Source organism: Megalobrama amblycephala, linkage group LG7 (assembly GCF_018812025.1).
Source record: "Megalobrama amblycephala isolate DHTTF-2021 linkage group LG7, ASM1881202v1, whole genome shotgun sequence".
In the NCBI taxonomy this organism is placed as follows: Eukaryota; Metazoa; Chordata; class Actinopteri; order Cypriniformes; family Xenocyprididae; genus Megalobrama; species Megalobrama amblycephala.
The window spans coordinates 38315881-38342453 of record NC_063050.1 but is presented as its reverse complement, the minus strand read 5'-3'; the positions used below and the strand labels follow the sequence as shown (position 1 = coordinate 38342453).

The following is a 26573-nucleotide window of genomic DNA, read 5'->3' as shown; positions in this document are numbered from 1 at the left end:
TGAATTTTAAGACTGTTCGATTTCAAGCTAAACCATTTCACACATTTTAAGATTATAGATCCATTTACCTTCAATATCTATTTGGTGATGTCAGTGCATTGTTATGCCAGGGGTAATTTGTAAGGAATGGTTGAACACAGCAGTGCTGTGACAGTGGGAGGGTTTGGATATGCAGAAGGTACAGAAGGTCAGGAGTGTGAACAGCTGCCAGAGACACGCATGAGTAAAAAGCCTTTGATATACTAGAAAGTACTGCCTGGCAGAGAACTAGCTGATTATGTCATGATGGCAATGCAGCATTTGTTAGGAATAAGTATCGCTTTCTAACATCATAATGTAATGTGTGCTAAAAAAAAAAAAAAAAAAAAAGCATACATTATTTCTAATAATCAGGATTATCCTTCCCTCACAAAGCACAATCTACTAGGACTTTCTAAAGAGTGTATAGCTAACACACAGTTGGCAGAATATGTCTCTTAAGCTGGAAAGAAGTTTATGACAACCTGCTTCTTGGAAAACATAGGCCTTCAAATTCAGCATTACCCAACAGACTTTATCTCTACAGATTAGATTATATTCATAAATACATAATCTAAAAACTGTGAAATGTCACTGTTTACAAAACTTCCAGTTGTTGATATTATTTGAATTAAGTTGAATTATTGCAACAAAAGAGTGAAATAGAAACAGAATGACTTGTTTTTTGTAACGCTGAAATCCTAGTTCATGGAAAAAGTTACCTGGTTGCATGTAGAAATATCCTGTCCGCCCTTGAGGAAATCCAGAACCTTTTCAATATTACCTGCTCTGGCTGCTCTCAGGAAGCTGGTGTTACTGTCCGACTGTAGAAACAACACACCAAGAAAAACATTAAGAAACATCAGTCCAGCTCTAGTAAAACACTGAGAAATTACAATGCAATATTCAAGTGATCAAAGTCAATGCATCTCATTTTACTTCTGTAATAATATGACATATGACATAAAGTGAAATAAGATATTAAACAAGAACAAATGCTGGGTGAGCTCATATTTTTTTCAATCAGGATGGTCCATTTGATAATGTACATTACCATTTAAAAGTGTAGGGTCAGTAAGATTCTTTTGAAATAAATTAATATTTTTATTCAGCAGTGATGCATTAACTGCTCAAAAGTGAGACTTTTACATTGTTACTTTCTATTCATCAACGAATCCAACCAATTTGAGCACCAAATCAGCATATTAAAATGATTTCTGAAGGATCATGTGACATTGAAGACTGGAGTAATATGCTGAAAATTCAGCTTTGCTGAATAATATTAGTTTTAATGTATGTTTGACAAAATAAATGCAGCATGGGTAAGTATAAGAGGCTTTTTTTTTCTTTAAAAACATTAAAAAATCTTATTAACCCCAAACTTTTGAACAAGTATTTGTTATTTCAGGATTCATGAAGTTTGTGCTGTGCGTTTATGTGCGTGTATGTGAAGTTTTTCATTTCAGTGGGTGTATCTCCTTTTATCAGAATTGTCTGACAGTGACTCTGCTAAATATAGACAGAAAAACAGAATGAAGGCAGCTGACATGACACACACACAGAGATCTGAATGTGTGTACGGTTATGCACTGAAAGTCTTGCCATGCGAAGAAGAAAATTAATGTTAAGATCAAATTTCAGATTTGGCATCATTCAGCGAACATGTGTTTGTTTGTACTGCTAGAGCAATTCCTTTTAAAGTCCTTGGCATAAGAGTCACAACTGTGACAATAAAACCTGCATGTGAAATTCCAACACAAAATCCTCAATGTATTTTTATTAAAATATTAAAACCTTTAAAATTCCAGAGACCCCTTTTATGAGACTAAAGTCAAGCTTTTTGATCAGTCCAAGCTAGCATTCAGGTATTTATTTTATTTTGGTTAAAATACAATTGACAAGAGCATTGACGCCAAGCTCTGGCAGCAGTATTTAGAATGCTATTGAATAAATCAGTACCTCTCAGGTCATGTAGAACGTGAAGCATTAATGTGTCAGGCCATCACAGGCTACTGACCCAAATGTTCAAGGCATGACCTCTGCTCCTTTTGAGGTTAAGAGGTCACATTTTAACACGTGTGGGATCTGAATAAGACTTAACCATTGGAAATAGGCCCTATACATTTGTTCATGAAATTGTCCTGCACACATGCTACACTATTTGAGCTCATATGGGCAAGAAAAGTTCAAATCTGGCTCGCTACACTTCCTGATTCCATTCCCCCCTTAAATTCCCATAAATTACACCTTCTGTAGCAATAAAAGAGACCATAAACAAAAACTTTTGAAACTGTTAAACATATACATCCCTAAAATAACATTCTGAACAATAAAAAATAAAAGAATAACATTGCTAATGAAGGTATCTGAAGGTACATAAATGAATAGGTTACTAAAAATCAAGTATAAAAATGAATGGAACACCTAAAAAGTCTAAAAATACTGACTATTACAACTTAGACCAGCTTGCATTTCCAGCAGGTTTATATAAACACCAAAATATTTTTTTTTTTTTTCATCATTTACATTGTTCATTGAAGATATTTTGAAGAATGTTGGTAACCAAACAGTTTTGGTGCCCATTGATTTCCATTGTATGTACAAAAAACGTTGACATTTCGCAAAATATCTTCTTTTATGTTCCACTGAAGAAATAAAGTCATACATGTCAGAAACAAAATGATAAATTATTTATTTTTGGGTGAACAATCCCTTTAAAGGCGCAGTACGTAATATTGGCAGCTAGTGGTTGAAATGGGTACTGCAGTCCAAATTAAAAATATTGGAGAGAGTTGTTTGCCCCGCCCCCTCCACCTCAGACTCGAAGCTCACGCCAGATTGAGGATACGAACAGGAGAGCGACGAGCCAGACAACAGAAGTTGATTAGTTGATTTATCCACGTTTTAATATGCCTCCGGTCATAGAGCTTTTAGGATGGATGCCGAGGCTTTTTAGGTTGGGAAGATCTGCGATCTCTGACCTAGTTCAATTGCTGGCTTCCATGGCTGCAATACGCTGTTTTCCACCAACTGGCAACCCAGGGGGGGCGAAATACTATTGGGTAAAATGGCAGTGGGCGAGATCACACGAACCAAAACAAAAACAGAGATTCCGACACAGAACGCACATTTCAAACTAGAATAACTGGCTGTAGTTTTCGAAGAAACAAGTATGTAAACCTAGCATGATTCCTAAATATCTGCAAACATATTATATTGTATGCTTTACTACATTCAAAAAAAAAAAATTACATACAGCAACTTTTAAGTAAGATCTAAACATTTGAATGTTCCAGTTGAGATCTTGACTGCTATCGCCATGTTTACAAAAAGATTGTGAGTTATGTTCTGTTTTATGACTCCAACATCCCAAGCACAGCATATGCTGGTCTTTTCAGCAGGAAAATCACCTCAACAAACCTCTATTGAACCAAGATATCATTAAGGTTGCCTTACCATGGTATCTGCCACAGAGTTGTAGTAACGGTCCAGATATGGATCACTTCCAATAGTCCGCAGGCCTTTATCTGAACCACACGCCCTACACATAGCCGCATTGCCCATGCTTTGCAAAAAAACAGCACTACACTTTACATCAATGTCTGGATCTTTCGTAAGATTCCGCACTTGCTGTGTCTTTTCCAGTGATAACCAACCACTGAACATCAAATTGCTGCTCGGAAGATTGATTCCGACTCGCTCACATGCACTTAGCTTTATGGGTTTGCATTATCCTCAGTCTTCAGGTAGTACCCAGGAGCCCATTCAATTATCAGCATCAGAGCATCTATCCAGCTAATGCAAAATCCCCCAAACTTTCATGTCTATCTTTCTCCTCAGGTCCCGAACATCATCTCTTATGTGCTCTCTCTGATCCCTGCCCCGCGTCTTCTGTGAGAATCTGTGTCCCGTATTGGCACTTGTCTCCGCTTCTTTTCCAGTCTTGTCTCTCTTCCCGCCTGGCTTTGTGACTGACAACTGCGGCCGTAAACGTGTCTCCCATTGCTATATCAGGCCGAATATCCGCCCTGTCCGGGATCCAGGGCTGGGTTATTTTTAACCCTTCCACGCTCAGGCAGACAGAGCAAGGCCCAGCAAAGGGCAATCCTGCTGGGGAAGAGCCAGCTGGGAAACCTGTCCTTTTCCTCCTGAGGTCCAGGAATGTGCATCCACCGGGACAACTGAAGTCAAAAAATCTTGACTGGAGCAAGACGGTGTTATTTACAAAAACCTTTGGTTGTCATACCATCTATAGCGTTTAAAATGCAACACATTTGCAAGACTACGTAAAGCATGGAGCATCATCTAAAAGAGGTTCTTATCCTTGAAGAATATCAGCTTCTCAATTCAGTGAAGGCTCTTGCAAAGCAGTTTAACACCACCATCCATGAGGAGTAAAACCGAGATTACACAGCTATAGTAATGCCTACAGTGAATCAGACCGAATGGCATGATGGGATCGGTGTCTGTGGGTCATCTCTGGCCCCGAGGTGGTCAGCATTGATCCAGCACTAGGTACACTTCCACTACAGACATATTGACTTGCCATTGACTGCCCTGATCAATGTCATGCCCCCAGTTAAAGGTACACTCTAAAAAAATTTTGGGTTTTTTTCAACACTTGTTTGGGTCAAATAAATTTTTAAACCCAACGGGTGGGTTTGTCCATATTTGACCCAATTTGAAAAAACCCAGCAAAAAAATTGCTTACCCTACCTTTAACCAATGTACATATGGGTTTTACTATAGTACTGGAGCTATAGTGAACTAAGCATAGTGAACTCTGTAAATGTATAAGTACAACTGACTTTATGAAGAATGTAAAAAAACTGTATTTAAAGCTTTTATATTTATATCACTACATAAATAGTTAATTTTCAGGAAAAAGTATAATTTGTCTCCCCATTAGTCAAATTATCTGATAGATTAGGCAATATATATATTAATGTAAACTAAATATTGCAAAAAATATTAACAATACTGTTCAAAAGTGTGGGTCAGTACATTTTTTAAATAAATTTAAAAATGTAAATTATTCCTGTGGTGCAAATTATCCATTAATTCAGTCTTCAGTGTCACATGATCATATTAGAAATGATTTTAATATGCCTATTTCCTGTTAAAAAAACATTTCTTATTATCAATGTTGAAAACAATTGTGCTGCTTAATATAGTTGAATAGAAGGTTGATGAACAGATGAAAAAATGTAGTATTTGTTTGAAATATGTTTTTTTTAATTTACATTATGTCTTTGCTTTTGGTACACATCCTTGCTAAATAAAAGTAAACTGTCCACCCCACCCCCCAAAAAAGCATTTTTTTTTACCAAAAAAAGAAATATTAACATTAAAAAACTTACTGACCCCAACAGTATTTTAACAGTAGTGTATTATATCATTATGCTTTAATTTAAAAAATAATAGCAATATGTTTGAGTAAATAACATTATAAACACATAAAAACTGTAAAATTGTACTATATACATGTAATTGACAATATACATGAAAGTTTGCCACATGCAACTTGTAATTCTATGTAAACATTCTCAGCTCTGGTCCTTATAAGCAGGTTATCTCAGTTATGATAACCAAGATTTCTAGTTTCAAAAGCATTTGAAAACATTGTAATGATGACACTGCCAGTCAAGCTGTTATAGGCTGCAGCAGGTCGCAGGTCAAATTAACTGAGGGACATGTTTTATGACACATCTGTGCTGACAAACACTTTTAGTAGTGATGGTGAATGATTCATTCACTGCTTCTGTCACGTGATGAATGATCGAAATACTCTGGAGGTGAACTAATCATTTGTGTTTCTCATAACACATCTTTTGGCTGCATTATAATGATTTCCTTACTTGGAATATGATCAAAAATTATATGTGAATGGAGAATGGGGAATTTGGCTATTTAAAATATAATTTTTTTTAACATTCATTGAACAAAATTACTTGAATAACGAGTTGTTATTTTACTGAAAGAGAATGAACAAGAGAATTCGCTACAAATCACACTTATATTTTAATTAAACAAAATAAAATGAATAAATTAGCAATAAAAAAAATCTTTGATATTGTAAAACATTTTCAAAACTGGTAAGTGCATGGCAGATTGCAAGCTCAAAACTAAAACACATGAGTTTTATCAAAAAGTTATGTCATCGCATATGTAGCCAATGAGATTTTGTGCTCTAGAGACATATTTGCATAAAGGATGATCCTATTTCCTAAGCCTCTTCCAGTATCTGAAACAGGTGCGGAACAGCTGACTAGGATTTTTCACAGAGCTCATCTGCAGTATATAAATGCTAGAAAAAAAAATGCTGTATTAATTATTCATACTGCAAGTAACAACTCTCTATCCACGGATGAGAATTAAAAATAATAATAAATAAAAATATATATATATTTTTCAAACAATAATTAAATAATATTTTATTAAAATTAAAAATAAATATAAAGCAAAAAATATTATATATTATAGATGTTACACAAAATGTCACGCATATATTGTCTGACTTGGAGCTGCTGAATCATAACATTTAAATGCATTAGAAAGAGACTGTACAAATGATTAATCATTCTTAAATTATGTATATGCATAACATTGAGGCAGAGCAGGACAAAGTTTACAAAGCACTCATAATTTCATTGATATTGCTGGGCTTGCACTTTGTCCATATATGACATCACACCCCCTGACCTCTATAAACATGTGAATTCTACACAGATTAACTCTCATCACAGTTACTTTACATCCGCTAACACTAAAAGCACTAGAATTAACAATTCACAAAGAATAAATAACGATTAAAATATGGAGAACAACATATATATATATATATATATATATATATATATGCACATTATAAAAGACACTGACTATTTTAAATACTATAAGTGCTGTCTGTGTTCATTCTTACTATGATACTTCCAAAAACATTTTGACACTCACACTGTTAAATTAAATAATGGTAAATTTGAAGACTTCAGATGCAAAAGCCTCTAAGTGCCATCTGAAATGTTCTTATAAAATGAGCATTTTTATCAAGCTTGTATGTTTATGTTCAGTTATTTCACTTTAATGGCAATGAAAAGGACCTATTCATTGCCATTAAAGTGAAACTACTAAACCTAAACATACGAGCTTGATAAAAATGCTCATTTTAGAAGAAAATTTCAGATGGCACTTAGAGGCTTTTGCATCTGAAGTCTTCATTTATTTAAACATAACAGCATGCACTCCTAAATGTGACCAAAAGGTCAAAAGGTCAGCTGTATCTGAGCTTGCACGGATGAATTTGAGGTAAAAATGCTGTTGTTAATGGTTCGTAAGTGTCAATACCTTGCGTTTGCGCTCTGCTCTCTCTCTGTGTCTCTTGCGTCTCTCTCTGGCTTTGGCGAGAGCCTTTATCTCAGGAGGTTGTTCTAGTTCCCGTGCCTTTTTCAGGTGTGCCGCTGCGTGTGCCATGATGCCAAACCACAGAAAACCGAACACAGGTACTCCTCTATCACTTCAGATGTGGAACACTCCCAGAAAGTTTATCATATTAATGTAAAGCAACGGATGAAGTCCTTGTTCTGCTTTTCCCTATAGCTCTTACTAATGTGCCTCCTCTGAATAAGGTGATAACAAACGCTCTGTGCCACAGTCCTCCCACAATTCACTCGGAATAACTTAACTACTCTGATCCACTGTGAACTGTCTCTTCAGTGCAAACAGTTTGTCTCTTTTTCCCCCCACTGAGAGATAGTCTGGTCCATTGGTTGACTGAAGAGAGAAAAGCCTCACTCGTGGAATCTGAATTTATATCGCCTTGTGTGAACCAGGGACCAGAGAGAGAAAGAGAGAGAGAGAGAGAGAGAGAGAGAGAGAGAGAGGGAGAGGAAGAGGGCTGACCTGCCTGTCCAGATGTAGAGGCATCCAGCTATAGTGTCGAGTAAAGCTTAAGGATTGAGTCTATGTGAGTGTGCTTCACAAATGTGTGTATATAAGTAGAGGCACAATAAAAAAGCTTTTGTTTCAGAGAAAAATATGTGATACTGATAATAGCGAGAGCATGACAAACAGCTGGTCTACAGAGACACCTGTGGCACATTGCGTGCTCATCGGAGCTGGGGAGGAGTTTGGGGAAGACCACAGCGGAGGCTGTCAGGGGACTGTGAGATGAATACACTAGGGCAACAGCAAGTTACATATTCAAATCCACCTGGAGGGGAAAGGTATGCTCCGACATACAGCTAGTGAAATCACAGAGCCAACCTGGTGAGGTGTGCATTGTGGTAAATGCCCAGGGCTGATTATCAGAGGGTCAGCAAGGAGCATTTGGCATCACAATTGTGCCATTAAGAAATACACTTAATCTGCAGGATGCTGTAGGAAGGTTTGAACTATAAATCCCCTTGGATCTGAAGGGGTCTGCGACTACTGCAGATGCTATGAAGAAAGAAATCTATATTGTCACTATTCCTCAGTAAGGATCTCACTTGATTCTCAGAGACAGGAGAGTCTCAGAATAACTACACTGGGGTCAGTTTTTTCCAGAAAGGATGCATTAAATTGCTCTAAAGTTACTATAAAGACATTTTATAATGCTACAAAAGATTCCACATATACAGAAATATTAAGCAGAACAACTATTTTCAACATTGTTAATAATAATAATGTTTCTTGAGCAGCAATTTAACATATTAGAATGATTTCTGAAGGATCATGTGACACTGAAGACTGGAGGAATGATACTGAAAATTCAACTTTGCCATCACAGGAATAAATTACATTTTAATAAATTGCTTATTTCTCAGCATTACCATTTTTTTAATTTATTTTTTTAGGAAAATCTCCACATTTTTAAACTATTCTCTTTATTTGCAAAATAAAACAGCAAAGTTTCAATCAATAAAGATCGTGCACAAGCACCTTTATTCGAAACATTGCTGTTTTATTTTGAAAATAAAGGTAGTTAAACAGTGTGTGGATTTTCCTTTTATCTTTTCTTTTCTTTTTTTTTTTTTTCTTTTTTTGATCTTGCACCTGTTGGAGATCATTCGGAGGGGCATATTTTTTTTTCCCTGTTTTTCTATGTGCTTTTGAATAAATGCAGCCTTGGTGAGCACAAGAACCTTCTTTCAAAAACATTATTAAATCTTAGCGACCGCACACTTTTAATCGGCAGTGTTAATCCTGTTTACAATGCATAACCTAATTAACATTCACAATTTACACTTCACAAATTCAAAATTTGATCAAAATGCACACTACAACATTAACAAATTCAAACAAATACAAATATATTTAATTATAAATATATTATAAATAATCCTGTTTTTTGTTTTAATTGTGGAATACAGTATTAATCTTTTTAAATATATTGATCAAAGCATTTGTGAAAGTTGATACATTTACAGTATTGTTGAATTTGCATTTGATATTTTTTTTCTTGGTGAACTGAATTGGATTTGCAAATGTTTTGAGATTTTCTGTCAGGTTCACAACAATATTTTTTAATAGTATATCTTCTTAAATTAGCCAATCGAATGCATCAACTCTATGGCTGCATTTGAATGCATCCAGTTTCACTTTCTCTCACAAGGATTTTACAAATTAGTGTCACTATATTACTGAGGAACACATTAATTGACCTTACCTATCAGTTTTCAAAATGTTCCTCTAAGTTAGTGAGGATATTTCAGAAATTTGGCCCTTACAAGAAGACAATCCACAGAAAAAGGCACATAGAGGAGACCAAACACTATATGCATTTGATGTTTGCATATAGTTGACAGGGCTCAGTCTCAGTAAAAATACTTCTACACCACCTTTTGGCCCCCAAAAGTAACTACACCTCAGTGAATTAGACATCAGCACACTGACACCTGGTGGTTAAACTTCACGCTATAGTGGTCATCCAGGAGATAGATACATGTTCCCTTAGCAGACAAACTATAAGACAATACAGAACCTAAGATCTCTGAAAATGTACCACAGTTAGTGAATTGTAACCATAGTTTTGGTGGTATTTGTTGACCAAATAGGAACAAGTATAACCATTGATGGCACCTCACTAACATGGATCAATGGAACTATGCTTTCTACAAGACAAACTATAACATTTGTTATAGAAGAGAACATGTAAAACAACAAATAAATACATTTGTCTACCAGTAATTGAATTTACAGAGGTCAAAAAAGTGGAAAAAAGTACAATTATATTAGACCAATTTGATTTTACTTGTCAGTATTAGTCCCAAATTGTCGTAACAAATAATAATAATAATAATAAAAATGAATAAATAATTATATATATAATTATATATATAAATATAAATCTTGAAAAAAATAAATAAATTCCTATTTCCTATTCATGGTAAGTGCCATTCCAACACCTTTATAAATTATTTCATATGAATAGAAAAGATTTTCTTTACTACAGATGGTGTTACAATCCAGTAAGGGATTCTCATCTTTAACAAGTGCATCTCATGTTATTTATTCATGTGCAAAAAAGCAACAGACTGAACAGAAGCAGATTCTGTTCAGATGCAGAAAAAAAAAAAAAATCTATAAAACATTGATCCTTTATGACAACTGATAGTCTCCAGAGCAGAGCAAGAGCTGTGTAATAAAGACACATAGACAGAAAAGCAGGGCAAAATGGAAGATCAATTAAGTTCCTTCAACCTGCTTTTTGGTTTTCAGTCAATTAGTCCACAATAAGCTATTTCATTGTTAAATACTCAACATACTAAGTCTGAAACAAAGTTTCTTCCACAATGCTAGAGAATTGTGAGTCGCCAGGATGTTGCGATGTAGTTGCAGTTGGACTTCATGATAAAGCAGATAAGAATCAGGCTGTAAAACTGTTGTAAATATGTTTAAAACACCACACAGCAAGAAAGATGTTTGACATATGGCTATTTGAGCTTGAACAGGTCTTGTCGTGCTGATAAATGGACAAGAAGAGGACAGAATCAATACAGTGATAAACATGAGCAGTGTATGCTGAGGCGCCAGGTCTCAAATATCCATGCGGAGAGAGCAGTGATCCCAGGGGACAACAAGTTATCATCATCTCCACACTTACTGAACATCATTATCCAGGATGCTTGTGTTTCACCCATCACAGCTGCTAAGGATGGCAAATAGTGCTGTGTCAGGGCCCTGCACTAAAAACAATGAGAGCGTTCTGCATGTATACTTTAATAATTTCACAGGTGCTTTTTATCTAAAGAGACTTACAGTAACTTATAAGGGATGATATATCAACACTATTTGTAGTACTAACCTTGTAATGACAGCCTGAGAAGCCTGGATGTAACTGTGCGGTAAACATCTCCACTGAAAGTGAATGATAACAATTCAAGTCTTAAATATAAGAGTATGAGTAAATATAAGTTTATGAGTCTAGTGTGTAGATGTAGGCAATGAATATGGTCTCATAGCTGAGTCTGCACTTTTCAACTTACATCAACTGTAACCTATTCGGTCTTGAACCTCTTACAGTGTTTGTTATTAAGCCATTAGTCAACACATCGATCTTTCATAAAAGCTCACTCACAGTCAACCCTCAATCCTGTTTCTCTGCACAAATCCATCATTCTAATGCACTAGATGTAGAAGCAGGAATGCAGCAATATAGAAATTTTGGCCGATACGATAGCCAGTAATTATTTTGTTATGGCCCATAATTAATATTTTAAAGAAAAAAGGTATTTACAATAAAGAATAGAATGATTTCTGAAGGATCATGTGACTGAAGACTGGAGTAATGCAACATTGCCATCATAGCAATAAATTAAATTTTAATAGAAATATATTAAAATAGAAAACAGTTATTTTAAATTGTAATATTTTACAATATACTGACAATGAAAACTAGCATAAAGAAACAATATACTATTTACAAGCCTTAATATTATCTGCTTTCAACAAAACCAACACAACAGGGAAAAAAACAACAACATGAATATTGGCTAATGCAATACGGTCACAAATATGTCTTCCATCCCTGTTTAAAAGCCTTGGTGTAAACAAATCCTAATTTTAAAGACTCAAAGTCGGACACACACAGAGCCACTCACAAACACCTGGCACAACCTCAAAACTTAGTGAGCTACCAGACAGCATTTCTGCCACCATATAGGCACACTCCCAATATCTGAAACTGCAGCCAACAAATTATGCAGCCAAAAATCAGAGACAGCAACTCTATGGACAAATATGCGTTTATAATGCAACCCACAGTGCTTTTCAAAAAGCTCAACCCCTCAAAAAAATTTCCCAAAAAAATTTGGATTGTCATTTTAATTTAGTAGACTCCTATTTTTCACAGCATTTATATCATCAGTTCTCTTATCTTTATTCCTGGATCTTTTCAATTGTGTTGTATGCATGCTCATTGATTAATTTATTTATTTCTGCTCTTAAATGGTTAGTTCACCCCAAAATGAAAATTCTGTCATTAATCACTCACCTTCATGTCGTTCCAAACCTGTAAGACCTTCGTTCATCTTCGGAACACAAATTAAGGTCAGAAATCCTAGAGCTTTTCTGACCATTCTGACGTAGAACCCGGAAGCACTGCACTGTGTTTACAACATCAACAGCATAGGAGAATGACAGGAAAGAGAAGAAATTGTTGAATAAAGTCATTATTTTTGTGTTGTTTTTGCGCACAAAAAGTATTCTCATCACTTAACATTAACGTTGAACCACTGTAGTCACATGGACTATTTTAACAATGTCTTTACTACCTTTCTGGGCCTTCAAATTTTTTTGATGATGCTGTGTATAGGGAGATCAGAAAGCTCTCAAATTTCATCAAAAATATCTTAATTTGTGTTCCGAAGATGAACAAAGGTCTTACAGTTTTGGAAGTGTAAATGTCATGAAGCGCGCAGTGAAACAGCCATGCACACAAACACAGGCCTGTAAAAAAATCCCACTTCTAGAGAATTATCTATACATTTCTTAATTACATGACCAAGACACTGGTCGGAAACTTCTCTCAAGCTTTCAAATGTCACTGTAGAAATAAATAAATACATTTTTGCAAACTCTGTTTAGAGACCACACCCAAACACACACTGACAAATGCAGAGAGAGAGAGAGAGAGAGCATTTGTTGAGGAAGAGCGAGAGAAAGACCCATAAAAGGCAAGAGATGAAGGCAGGAGTGTCATGAGAGAAACAAGAAAGTGAGAAAACAGACAAATGTAGATGCACTCTAGAGAACAACACCCTTGCAAAATTCACATTGCTCGAAACAACACTATGTTCTTGCAGAAGACATAATTTGAACATACAATATCTGCCCTACTAACGAATTTGTCTTTTTTGTGGCAATACCATGTCTTTTTGTGCAAGCCATAAAATATGTAAATTTACATGCACTCATTTTCATCCAATGAATGAATCCAGTCCGATTTCAGATTCTGAAAGTTCTATGAACCCTGAACTTTGCGATCTGATTCACATATTCATTTACATGTGAATTACAAAACAAAACCTGCATGCGCCCTGCATTCGCACCAGAGAAAGCCACTATGATCATGTCACTAGAGCTATCATGAGTATAATTTTCATTTGTCCAAGACAAAGGACAAAAATAAGTATAGGCCTGTTCATAAGACATAAAACATATGTAAATATACGCATTGTACTGTGCAAGGTATTTTTGAATACTCTTGAGAAGATAGTGGGATTCAAGTGTTAAATGCTTAATTTTTCCCCCTATTGATCAGATTGTTTCTGGTGTACACACCATCCCTTAAAAATTCAATCAAATTTAATTCCGACTGAGCTCAATTGGATTGATTTAGCTATCAATCTGACTAAAAAATGTATATATTATACATCCCCCATAGGGATGACCATGATAAACCATTACTTTGTTATCTACACTAACAGAATACAGTACATGATGATCCATTCACTCACTGCTTTAGTGTATGAATCATCTTACATTAACTAGAGTGCCTGCAAGAAAAGAAACACATTTACGGAAATCAAATAGCGGTAAGCCTGGTGACTAAATCCAGAAGCTTCTTATTCCTCGCCCAGCTCATTTTATTCTGCATGTACTCTGGTGAAAAGGACACGTGCGATGAAAATGAGTGCAGCTAGAAGATGAAACTGCATGAACTCTAATTCATTTTGAAGACTGGTGGATAGTTTATGGTTATGGCCTCTATTTAGCTTAGTCTCTTGCTGTCAAATCAGGTGCTTCTTGGCCAGAATAAGATACAAAGTGGACTCAAATTTATGCAGAGAGTCTGGATAATTGTTACTAATGTCTTAATGACCATGTCAGATCAGTTTAGTAAGAAGCTATAAACACAAGGTGTCTTTTTAGCTCTGATATGGCGAGAGTTGAAAACAGCCTATCCACAAGTATGTTTTATCACTTGATTTGCATGATGACTATTTCTTACAACATTACCACATTTTAAGAATTGTATTTCCCAAAACCATGGTATAATATCTTTCAAATGTTTCACTCTAAAAAATTCTGGGTTAAAAACAACCCAACTTGGGTTAAATATGGACAAACCCAGCAGGTTGGGTCAAAGGGCACCTATTATGCCCTCTTTCACAAGATGTAATATAAGTCTTTGGTCTGGTCAAGTTTCAGCTTAAAATACCCCACAAAAAAACATGCCTTTTACTATATGTTACGGATCCCTTGTTTCCCTGGACTCCATATCCCAAGATCCTCCTGTTCTCCTCACCTGCACTCACTTCCCTTGTCAGTTCCTCATCATCACGGATCACCTGCACCTGGACTCTATTGTCAGCACTCCTATATATTGCACTCACTCCCTGCACTCCTTGTCCGTTCTCTGTTGTGTTAACGTGTATGTTTGGTGTTCCTGCCTTGGTTTATTCTAGTAAAAGTATATGTATTGTGGAAATCCGTATCTGCCTCGTCTCTCTACACCAGTACCGTAACAGAAGAACGGACCAAAGAACGACCGGATTTTCCACAGGGAAAAAAAAAAAAAGAAAAAAAATGGAGACTTTCACCGGCTCCCTGGATTCAGCTCCTCCAACGCCTCTCACCCTGACAGCCAGCGAACGCCTTATCGGGCTCCTGCAGGTAGGTCGTTCGCTGGCGAGGTATGTGGAGGAGTTCGTAGAGCTCGCTTATGTGTCTGACTGGCCTGAAGCAGTTTTGATCTCCCTGTTTCTGGATGGACTAGATGATGACACCATCCGTTTTAGTGAACCCGATTATCGTTTCTCCTTAAGCAAAACCATAAATTCCATTTTATGGTTAAATGATTCCAAATTTATCGTGGATTGGGTTCAGGATGGGTGTCTGTCTCTAGTCCATCCAGAAACACGGCTGGCCGGGCCAGTCAGTCAACCTCCGGCTTCCTCCGCATACCCCTCCAGCGAACTCCCTGCCTGCCCCACACGGAACCCACAATCCTCAACTGGGTCCCGTAAGCGGAGGAGGAGGAAGCAAGCCGCTCCAGTCTCTCCAGAGCCCGCTCCAGTCTCTCCAGAGCCCGCTCCAGTCTCTCCAGAGCCCGCTCCAGTCTCTCCAGAGCCCGCTCCAGTCTCTCCAGAGCCCGCTCCAGTCTCTCCAGAGCCCGCTCCAGTCCCCACAGAGCCAGCTCCAGTGCCTGTGGGGATTTTAATTGTATTTGAGGGGATGTACGAGCCTGCCGCTCCAGCCGCCGCCGCCTACGAGCCTGCCGCTCCAGCCGCCGCCGCCTACGAGCCTGCCGCTCCAGCCGCCGCCGCCTACGAGCCTGCCGCTCCAGCCGCCGCCGCCTACGAGCCTGCCGCTCCAGCCGCCGCCGCCTACGAGCCTGCCGCTCCAGCCGCCGCCGCCTACGAGCCTGCCGCTCCAGCCGCCGCCGCCTACGAGCCTGCCGCTCCAGCCGCCGCCGCCGAACCAGCCCCTATTATGAACTTTGTGGTTGAAACTACATACAGCCCTAAGACTGTTTACCCTCCCTGCCTCCCTCTCCCACCTCCATCCATTTGTGTTTACACTGAACCTCCACCTCAAGCCCCCTCGCCCAGATCTCCACCTCGGACCTCTGGGCGATTACCTACACCCCGGCTCCAACCTCCCTCTGCTCCACCGTTGTCCAGCAGTCCACCAGTGTCACCAGTCTCCATCCTGCCCCCGTTCACACCTTGTTCCTTCGTCGGCCTGCCCTCACTTCTGGACTGCACTCCTCCGTCTTGGCTCCGTCACTCCGTCCCTCAGCTCCAGTTGGCCTCCTCACTCTCCCCAGTGTTCACTTTGTTGTATGTCGTCTGTCTTACACTGCGGCCTTCTGGAGCCCCGGCTGCGCTTCGGTCGGCGGAGCCGCTGGTTCCGCCATCTCCCGCCGGTCCTTCTGCGCCGCCTGGGCACTACGGCATGAAGCCTTCGGTCCCTGACCCGCCATGGCGGCCCGCTGCACCTGACCCGCCATGTCTGCCCGCTGCACCTGACCCGCCATGTCTGCCCGCTACATGTCTGCCCGCTGCACCTGACCCGCCATGGCTGCCCGCTGCACCTGACCTGCCATGGCTGCCCACGGTTCCTGACCCGCCATGGCTGCCCACGGTTCCTGATCCGCCATGGCTGCCCACGGTTCCTGATCCGCCATGGCTGCCCACGGCTCCTGACCCGCCATGGCTGCCCACGGCTCCTGACCCGCCATGGCTGCCCACGGCTCCTGACCCGCCATGGTGTTTGAGCCTGCCCTGGAGACCTCCACTCCAGTCTACTCCTCCCCTTGCTCCGGTTTGAGGTCTCCAGGGCGCCCGCCCCCCTCCCGGTTGTTACATCTACGGCGCGAGGACGCGCCTACCGGGAGGGGGAGGTACTGTTACGGATCCCTTGTTTCCCTGGACTCCATATCCCAAGATCCTCCTGTTCTCCTCACCTGCACTCACTTCCCTTGTCAGTTCCTCATCATCACGGATCACCTGCACCTGGACTCTATTGTCAGCACTCCTATATATTGCACTCACTCCCTGCACTCCTTGTCCGTTCTCTGTTGTGTTAACGTGTATGTTTGGTGTTCCTGCCTTGGTTTATTCTAGTAAAAGTATATGTATTGTGGAAATCCGTATCTGCCTCGTCTCTCTACACCAGTACCGTAACACTATATTACTATATTGCAGGCTAAAAAATAAATCCAAAATTGGTTGAAAAAAATGGCTGGGTGAAAACAACCCAATCCCTGGGTTTGTCCATATTTAACCCAGCATTTTTTAGAGTGTTGGGGTCAGATTTTCTGTAAGATTTTTTATATGTTGAAAAAGAAATGAAACTTAAGCTCAACATGATTGCATTTATTTAATCAAAAATAGTAATATTGTGAAATATTATTACAATTTAAAATAACTGTTTTCCATTTTAATATTTTTTAAAATGTAATTTATTCTTAAATTTTCAGCAGCCATTACTTCAGTTTTCTATGGAAGAGGATTAGGGCCAAGCAATAATAAAAAAATAAAACCATCTCGAGATTAAAGTTGTTAAATTTCGAGAAAAAGGTCGAGATAAAATGTTGAGAATAAACTCGTTAAATTACGAGAAAAAAGTCTTTAAATTACGAGAACAAATTCGTTAAATTATGAGAAAAATGTCATTAAATTTCGAGAAAAAAGTCATTAAACTACGAGAACAAATTCGTTAAATTATGAGAATAAAGTCATTAAATTACGAGAAAAAAGTTGTTAAAATACGAGAACAAATTCGTTAAATTATGAGAAAAATGTCATTAAATTTAGAGAAAAAAGTCGAGATAAAATGTTAAGAATAAAGTCATTAAATTATGAGAAAAAAGTCATTAAATTACGAGAACAAATTCGTTAAATTACGAATTTGTTCTCATAATTTAACGACTTTTTTCTCGTAATTTAACGACTTTTTCTCATAATTTAATGAGTTTATTCTCAACATTTTATTTCGACTTTTTTCTCGAAATTTAACAACTTTAATCTCGAGATGGTTTTATTTTTTTATTATTGCTTGGCCCTAATCCTCTTCCGTAGTTTTCAGTGTCATGATCCTTTAGAAATCATCCAAATATGCATATCTAATATGGTTTGGTGCTCAAGAAATATTTCTTATTAGCTGTGCTGCTTAATTTATTTGTGGAAACCGTGACACATTTTTTTCAGGATTCTTTGATGATAGAAAGTTCACAAGAACAGCATTTATTTGACAATTTTTGGTAACAAAAAATCTTACTGAAACCAAACTTTTGAACGATACTATATCATGGAGACTATTGGTGTCAGTTGTTTCTATGATCTGCTTACAATGCTTTTGGGAAATGCACCCAAAATCAGTTGCTTGTAATATCTGGAATATATAAAAACTGAAATTTGATCAAATTCAATACATTCTGGAAAAAAAAAAAAGAAAAGAAGTAGTAGTAGTACTAGGTATCAAAACAATTTTACATTTATTTTGGATGCTAATATTGGCTCCAAAATCTTACAAATCAATAATTACAGCTTTAACATGACATTGATCTTTGGATACAATCAAATGTTACACTAATGTATCAAGAATTTAAATGACTGAATTTTCAAACTATATCTTTTTTTCCTCTCCCACTGTCATAATGTGATTTAGATGCAGAGAAAATGTTCTGCAGTCATGCGAGGCGGTTACTAAAACATCAGATCTATTGTTCGGTAGAAAGAGCCGCTCCCTAAAAGAACTGATAAATAATGAATCATCTGACAAATTACGTGCTTTGCCAACTTAATTCTGCCCGATAATGACCAAGTAATAACTTCAGCATCAATTAAGGATGTACCTGAGAGTTTTGAGAGGAAAATGGAAAAAGTGAAGGTGCATATTGAGTTATTGAAAAAAAGAAACAAGTGGGAGAGAGATAGAAAAAGAGGACGGATCAATAGAATTATTCAGACAGCAGACGGGACAGCAATCACATCAGAGCATCAGCAAGGCTCCGTAAACACACTCTACTCAATTAGCTCTCTGGGAAGGGCAGGCTATTGTGTATGCATGTGTGTGTGATGAGCCATTCTGTCTGCCCTATCCTTACAGATGCTTTCAAGTAACATGCAGCACAAGGCATTAACCTTGGCAGACATGCAAGTTTTGGGAAGCTTTCCAGTTATTAAGGTGTATGAGGTGAGCTGACCCTGTATTTGACGTGTGCACCGAGTATTTTCGTCAATCTTTATCAGGAGAACTGACCTAAAGGCTAAAGCACTGTGTCTACCGATTTAGCATCCTTCAAAGGGCATGGAAACCATTTGATATTTCTTTTTAGGTGACATGTTAATGTATCCACCACATCTTTCAAATTGTTCCTAATCCATCCACCCATCTGTTTTTCACCCGTCCTTAAGTCATCATTGATCCATTTTCCACTGTTGCGGGAAGTCCTGATTGGTTTTTCATAAATATTTTAAAGTATGACATGCATTTCCCATACTCCCACCCTCACCTCTCAAAAAAATAAGGCAAGGCATTACAGGCAAAGCTATTGGGTTTTTTTAGCCACTGGTCAATTTTGAGATTGAGGCTAATTTGCTTCCATATGTGTTCTTTCAGACTAGTGGAAAGAAAACATCCAAAATACACATTTAGAGCTAGATTTACTAAATGGAGCAAATTAGCGTGAGAGCGCAATTCCACAAATACGCCAATGGGTGTGGCAAGTTTTGTGCATGATCTACTGCTGACTCGCAAATTAAAGAACACAGACGCAGTCAAATCATTTACAAAACGACAAATGCAATCTACCAAGAGCAGCACAAATTAGCGTTGGGTCGCAAATAAGCAGAGCTGATGCTCATCAGGTGCAGGTTGACACAGGTGCAATTTGTTACATGTAATATGACAAACACGTACGCATAATATAAAGGCCAACATTACTTGGCAAACGATATGTTCGGATAGCATCTTCCTCTGGCATTCCAAAGAAATTAATACGAGTGGAAAATATTTTCTCCCTTCTTCCACGCGCTCTCTGTTCTCTGCGGTGTCTCCTCCTAGCAGCAACAATTGCAGCCATGTCGCAAAATTCAGGTTAAGACATGGTTTTAAATAATGGCCTACCAGTAAATTAGCGCAAACATTAGTAAATCGTGTCGCGTGATTCATTTAAATACTCTCCTCCCATAAATTTTGCGTCTGAAAGGGAAACTCCTACAAAGGCATATGCAATAAGGTCAGCTGCAAAAACAACTCAGTCCACGCCTTTTCAGTGATAATTTTGCACTGCGTGTCTTTAGTAAATCCCGACAGTAGTTTTAGGGTTTGTGTCGGCGCAAGCTGTTAGTAAATCTGGTCCTTAAAAACCTGTAGTCTAAAATGTCAACAAAATAAAATGGCTTTGCAAATGAGTGCATATTTAATTACATAATGTTTAATTTGCATATTTAAACATTTCAGAAAACTTGTAATACAAAACAGTTATCATAATATACTGTGATGAATCAACTGGCTAAAGTATGGTGATATTAGTTAGATTATTATGAGTATTGCGTATGAGTTTTACCCTATTTACCTGTAGTGTCCTGCCTTAAACTAGCCAGACCTGCTGATTTAATACATTTTCCAATTAAATTAGCTTCTCATGTCATTTTTCAGTACATTAGCATCCAACCAAATTCAGATAAACAACATCTAAAACCTCCATCTCAGCTATTATTTGTCAGGCATTAATATCTATATAAATGTGTAATAATATTATGCTCTGCCTTCTTATCTTGCAAAGCTGACATGAACATGAACTTTTTTCTACATACTGATTTTTAGTTTAATCGGTAACACTTTACAAAAGGTTAGGTTTGTTAACATTTGGTATCACAAACTAACAAAGGACACGATTTTTTCCCCCAGTCAGTTTAGAAATATACAATTGTTCATTGTTAATTCATGTTAATTTGAAATACATTAATGTTAATTTGAAACACATTAATGTTAATTTATACAGCTTAACATAGCAAAAAAAGTGTTACCAAATAATCTTTAAAAAGTACAACTATCCAATGTACTCTAACTCTAATATAAAAAATTATTTAGAAAAGTGCTACTTTATGTAATTTTAAAGTAATTGTATTTCATGCCAGCTCCCCTTCACTGATTATTGTCAAATGGCATATGTGAGGACTAATACATGTTTTTAAAGGAGCATGTTACGCTATAATCTTGTAATAGACATGATAATACTAAAATTAGTGGTACCAAGAAATGGCAAACTACCATACAGCCTACTGCAGTTTAGCAAACATCAACATTTACAGCTTCTGTGTAAACTTCCGTATGGCATCAAAATCATAATGTGTGCAATGATGATAATGGATGATCACGGTCAATAATGATGATCATTAAAGTTTTAAGTTGTGTGTAGACAGTGCTGGACAGCGAGGTTGCTATGGAAACAGTCCTTAGAGGGCAAGCCTGGCCTGGCACCCATTACCCACAATGCACCAGCGTGCAGCTGTATAATGCAATAAAAATCCTTCTGCTCCATTACAGTCTCCTTCCTGTACATCACATCATACTTCCCCCACAGGGAGGAGAGAGAGAGAGACTGAGTGAGTTATGGACAAATAGAGGACAAGAGAGAAGAGATGAACTGAAACAGCCAGCCGCTGAAAGACCTACACATTGGACAGTACCTGTTCAGACAGTTTTGGCTGTAAAATGAGCCACAGCTGAAAGCAGTGGCATAAATTATTGAGTATAATACATGAATTCACACAGGGAACAGCAGGATGTTGGCAACGCGGTGATATATTAATAAGAAAACTTCAAAGGCATTAAGCCAGATTGATAATTCTCCTCTATTCACTATGTATGAGAACCTCAAGCGAATGCAGTATGAGTGAATAAATGATAGAAAAGATGAGGCAGAGCCCTCTGAACACTGGATAGGCATATATTCCATTTACAGAATTATTTCTCATGGATCTAAATATTTATCAAATAAATTTGATATGAATACAATGACAACTGGTAATAGTTCATGTTATTTTTCTCAGCCTCTGACAGCATGTCCATTGGCCAGCCCACATTCTGTTTACTGACCACCTGATGCCTATTACACACAAAAATAGCAAGACCTGGCCGAAATCACAAGTTCCAATCTGGTTCGTAAACAAATTCAAGAAGAACTGATGCACCTGTAATTACAAGATACTATTATAGTTTTTATTAATATTCACTGTATAATAATAAATTATTATTTTCTTTTTTCATTCTAATTGTAGTTACAATTTTAGCAATTTTTTTATAGCTTTTATTTATTTTTATTTCAGTTTTAGTTCATTTTAGTGTAAACGGAAATGAGAAATGTTACTAGCTGAAATAAAATAAGGTTTTTTTAATATATTTTAATTTATTTCAGTTAAAGTTTATTTTATTTCAAGTAACATTTTTTTTTTTTTTTTTTTTTTTTGTGGTTTTAGTTAACTATAACCCTGCACCAGGAACACTTTCGAGGAACAACTCCAAATTTAATGGTAATACTGGTAATAGCGCACTTTCGAGGAACAACTCCAAATTTAATGCACTTAATGCCAAGTAAACTAGATATACATTAACAGGAATGTGTGTGAAATAATCAAGCTTTATTATTTTTTAGAGTTTTCAGGTTTTCAGTTGCAGGTCGACACTGCTGTACAATCTTTTGAATACATATTATTGTGGTATCAACCATTTCAGATAAACCCACTCCTAAACAGCATATATAAACAATTTAACTGTGGCCAGATGGCATATTTTGCAATAAAAATAAACTACATTGATTCTATATACATAATCAACATCTTTAAAGGTGCTAAAGAGGATGTTTTGTTTTATACATTTTTGCAATATTACTTGAAACTGTCTTTACTAACTGATAAAAGACGATTTATTAGGTGCACTGAAAGGAACAATATTAATATACATCATCTGTGCACGAGGTAGGGCCTTAAAAACATCAGCCAATCGTTTACGCGATCATCGCATAAACGATTGGCCCTCTGGCTTGTCAATCACTGCCGTGACGTTCCTTGTGAGAGACGTGCGCAGCTGCGCGCTCCAGTAACTTTACACACTCCACAGGCGCCGCATGCAATGTTTTTGTCCGGAGACAGGAGTAACAACTGCAGATTATGAGTTACCTGCAGTGAGTCCGACATAATGAATCCACTAACACGATACAGCGAATGCCGGTGGTAAACACTCGTGCTCCAATACTCGTGCACGAATTTTGGGAGGCGTTCCCTCGAAAGGAAGGGGGGTTGTTCTTACGCATGCGCTCATTTCAAAAACTCAGTAACAGTCTTTGGTTTCTCAGTCGACGAAAAGATCCTCTTTATCACCTTTAAATAATATCTTTTTTATTTAGATTGTCATTTGCAATGCTTCATGGTATTGTAGTTCTTCCCCTCATTAAAGGTGCAGTAAGTGATTTCTGAGAAACACTGTTGATATTTCAAATCAACCCAAACAAACAAACCCATCCCCTTATTGCTCCGGCCCAAAATGCACGAACACAATGTAAAAGTGGATGTCTCTTTATCTAGCTGACGTGAAGCAAAAAAATGCTTCTCAAAAAATAAAGCGAAGATGACAAATGAACGACAAGGAAGAACAAAAAATGAACATACAGTACACAAGAGTATATACAAGCAAGATTTAATTGTTACACCGTGTCCTAACCAAACGCGATGCAATAAGATTCCAGCAACAAGCAATTTATCTGTCCACACTAGATGTGACGCGACTATGAGACGCGATAATGCCAATCAAAAATCACAGCCAATCAGAAGAGCGTGAGGGCGGGCTTTCTCTGCAAGCTCCTGGCACTCGCAACAAAATGGATATGTACATAATCAAATTCATGAATATTACACCACTTTATCATTATTAAAAATACATACTGAGTTATTGAAACAATCTTTGTCATAGAATACACTTGTCTATTCACAATGAGTTGACACTTTGAATGTTCTTATTTTTTCCTTTTATTTATTTTGAAAATCTGAGGTGAAGTGTCCATTGTTGCTTTCAGTATGGCTATAAAAGACAAAATGATATTCAACACACATTAGAAGCTTTTAACATTAAATAAAGCACATAAACAGTACTTAAGATGATCATTTTCATACTTTGTGTTGTTGTTTCAGCCACGATGTAACAGAAAAACAGAAACCGTTTCTAAAATAGACTCATCGTGTGTCGCGGTCACAGCTAGATGGTTAGGACACGGTGTTAGTTGCCAGCAGCACACAGCAATGACACTCAAAACTGTCCTGTTACTATAGCTAACATTACAAAAACAGCAACATCTTAGTTCTGTGAAACATACCATCATGAATGTATACGCCGCCATTGCTGATCGGCTACATGTGTGTTGTGGCACTCGGTCCAATCCACTTTCAGCAGCATTTCTCAGAAATCACTTACTGCACATTTAAAGGGTTAGTTCACCCAACATTTAAAATTCCGTCATTAATTACTCACCCTCATGTCGTTCCACACCCGTAAGACCTTTGTTCATCTTTGTAACACAAATTAAGATATTTTTGATAAAATCCGATGGCTCAGTGAAGCCAGCAAGCCAGCAAGACAATTAACACTTTCAGATGCCCAGAAAGCTACTAAAGACATATTTAAAGGTGCCATCGAACGTTTTTTTTACAAGATGTAATATAAGTCTAATGTGTCCCCTGAATGTGTCTGTGAAGTTTCAGCTCAAAATACCCCATAGATTTTTTTTAATTCATTTTTTTAACTGCCTATTTTGGGGCATCATTAACTATGCACCGATTCAGGTTGCGGCCCCTTTAAATGCTCATGCTCCCCGCCCACGGAGCTCACGCTTGCCTTGAACAGCATAAACAAAGTTTACACAGCTAATATAACCCTCAAAATGGATCTTCATATGCAAATATTCGGGGCATACACCCCGACTGTTACGTAACAGTCGGTGTTATGTTGAAATTCGCCTGTTCGTCGGAGGTCTTTTAAACAAATTAGATTTATATAAGAAGGAGGAAACAATGGAGTTTGAGACTCACTGTATGTCTGTATGTCATTTCCATATACTGAACTCTTGTTATTGATGGGTGATTTCAAAACACTGCTTCATGAAGCTTCAAAGCTTTACGAATCTGTTGTTTCAAATCAGTGGTTCGGAGCGTGTATCAAACTGCCAAAGTACACTGAAATTTAGATACACTTATGACGTAACGAAGCCTTGTTTAATATAATCACATGACTTTGGCAGTTTGATACACACTTCGAACCACTGTAGTCACATGAACTGTTTTAAATATGTCTATAGTACCTTTCTGGGCATCTGAAAGTGTTAATTGTCTTGCTGGCAATGGAGGCCTCACTGAGCCATCGGATTTCATCAAAAATACCTTAATTTGTGTTCTGAAGATGAACGAAGGTCTTACAGGTGTGGAAGTGCATGAGGGTGAGTAATTAATAACAGAATGTTCATTTTTGGGTGAACTAACCCTTTAAAGCTGTCAAGTACACAGCCTTGTACCTTTTTCTTTTTGTCCAATTTTCAAACCCTTTTTTTGTTTCAAATTAAAGTTTGATTCACCTCGTAGCTGGTTGGTTTAGTTCAAGGCTTATAACCATGACTTTTTTGAAAATAGTTATGATAAAAATGAATGGGAAAAATACTTCTGAAATGAAGGTTCTTAGTCAGAAAAAGCTGTAAGGTGGACCAGACTTTATTCCGACAAAGACAATCATGTTATTACCTTATAAAAGGTCCATTCTTTGAGTATATTTATGCTATATATTTAAAAATAAAATTTGCCTATACTCACACAAATAGCTCAAACATCCTAAGTACACTAACACACTTTGCCCACTACAATGTTCTGTACAGGAATGTTTATGACACTCTTCCATCCGCTAACAACTGGTTCCATGTAGTTGAAGTGCCTGCCCAACCAGCCCTGCAGGTAGAAATAAACTACCCACTCCTGAGGGGAACCAGAGTGTGGCAGTAGAAATGACTAGACTGATGGTAGCCTATTTTTAGACCTGCAACACAAGCACCATAACATACTAGGCCCGTTGTTCTCGGACCACTTCCCACCTCCATTCATCCTGCTTGGTTTAAGAAGTTGGTGCACAGAAATTAAGAGTAGATTGCACCTTAAATGAATTAGACTATGCAATATTACTTCCTATATTGACTGCTGTAAGTACATCCAAACAAAGATCGTGCTGCATTTATTATACGTATATGTGGCACAATTGCTAGACTTCCACATATTGAAACAAATGTTGTTTTAGCCAGTGTACAAAGACTAGGAGTGCCAGTAGATGGTATGCATGCACTAAGATGACGCCTGTGTGTATGTGCCTGCAGTGCTCGGTCCATTACTGGAATCTAATTACCCAGAGAGACCCTGACAGCACTCTCTCATATCATAACTCAGGATCCAATAGGAAACTGCATTAGTGTGTTTGACAGGAAATAGCTTTAGAAAAAGACTTCTGCTTAGTCTTTCAGCATATGGACAACAGGTAACAGGATATTTTATTTGAGCAGTGCATATTCCATATCATCTATAATCTATATTCAA

At 37.6% G+C, this 26573-nt stretch overlaps 1 protein-coding gene across 1 annotated transcript in view; it reads right to left on the bottom strand.

The window, feature by feature from the left end:
• The window catches only part of ank2a (ankyrin 2a, neuronal), an 85914-nt gene that overhangs the window by 56785 nt on the left and 2556 nt on the right, over positions 1-26573 (bottom strand). The window contains 1 exon segment of the mRNA XM_048197342.1: positions 741-842. Coding sequence (XP_048053299.1) covers positions 741-842 — 102 coding nt within the window.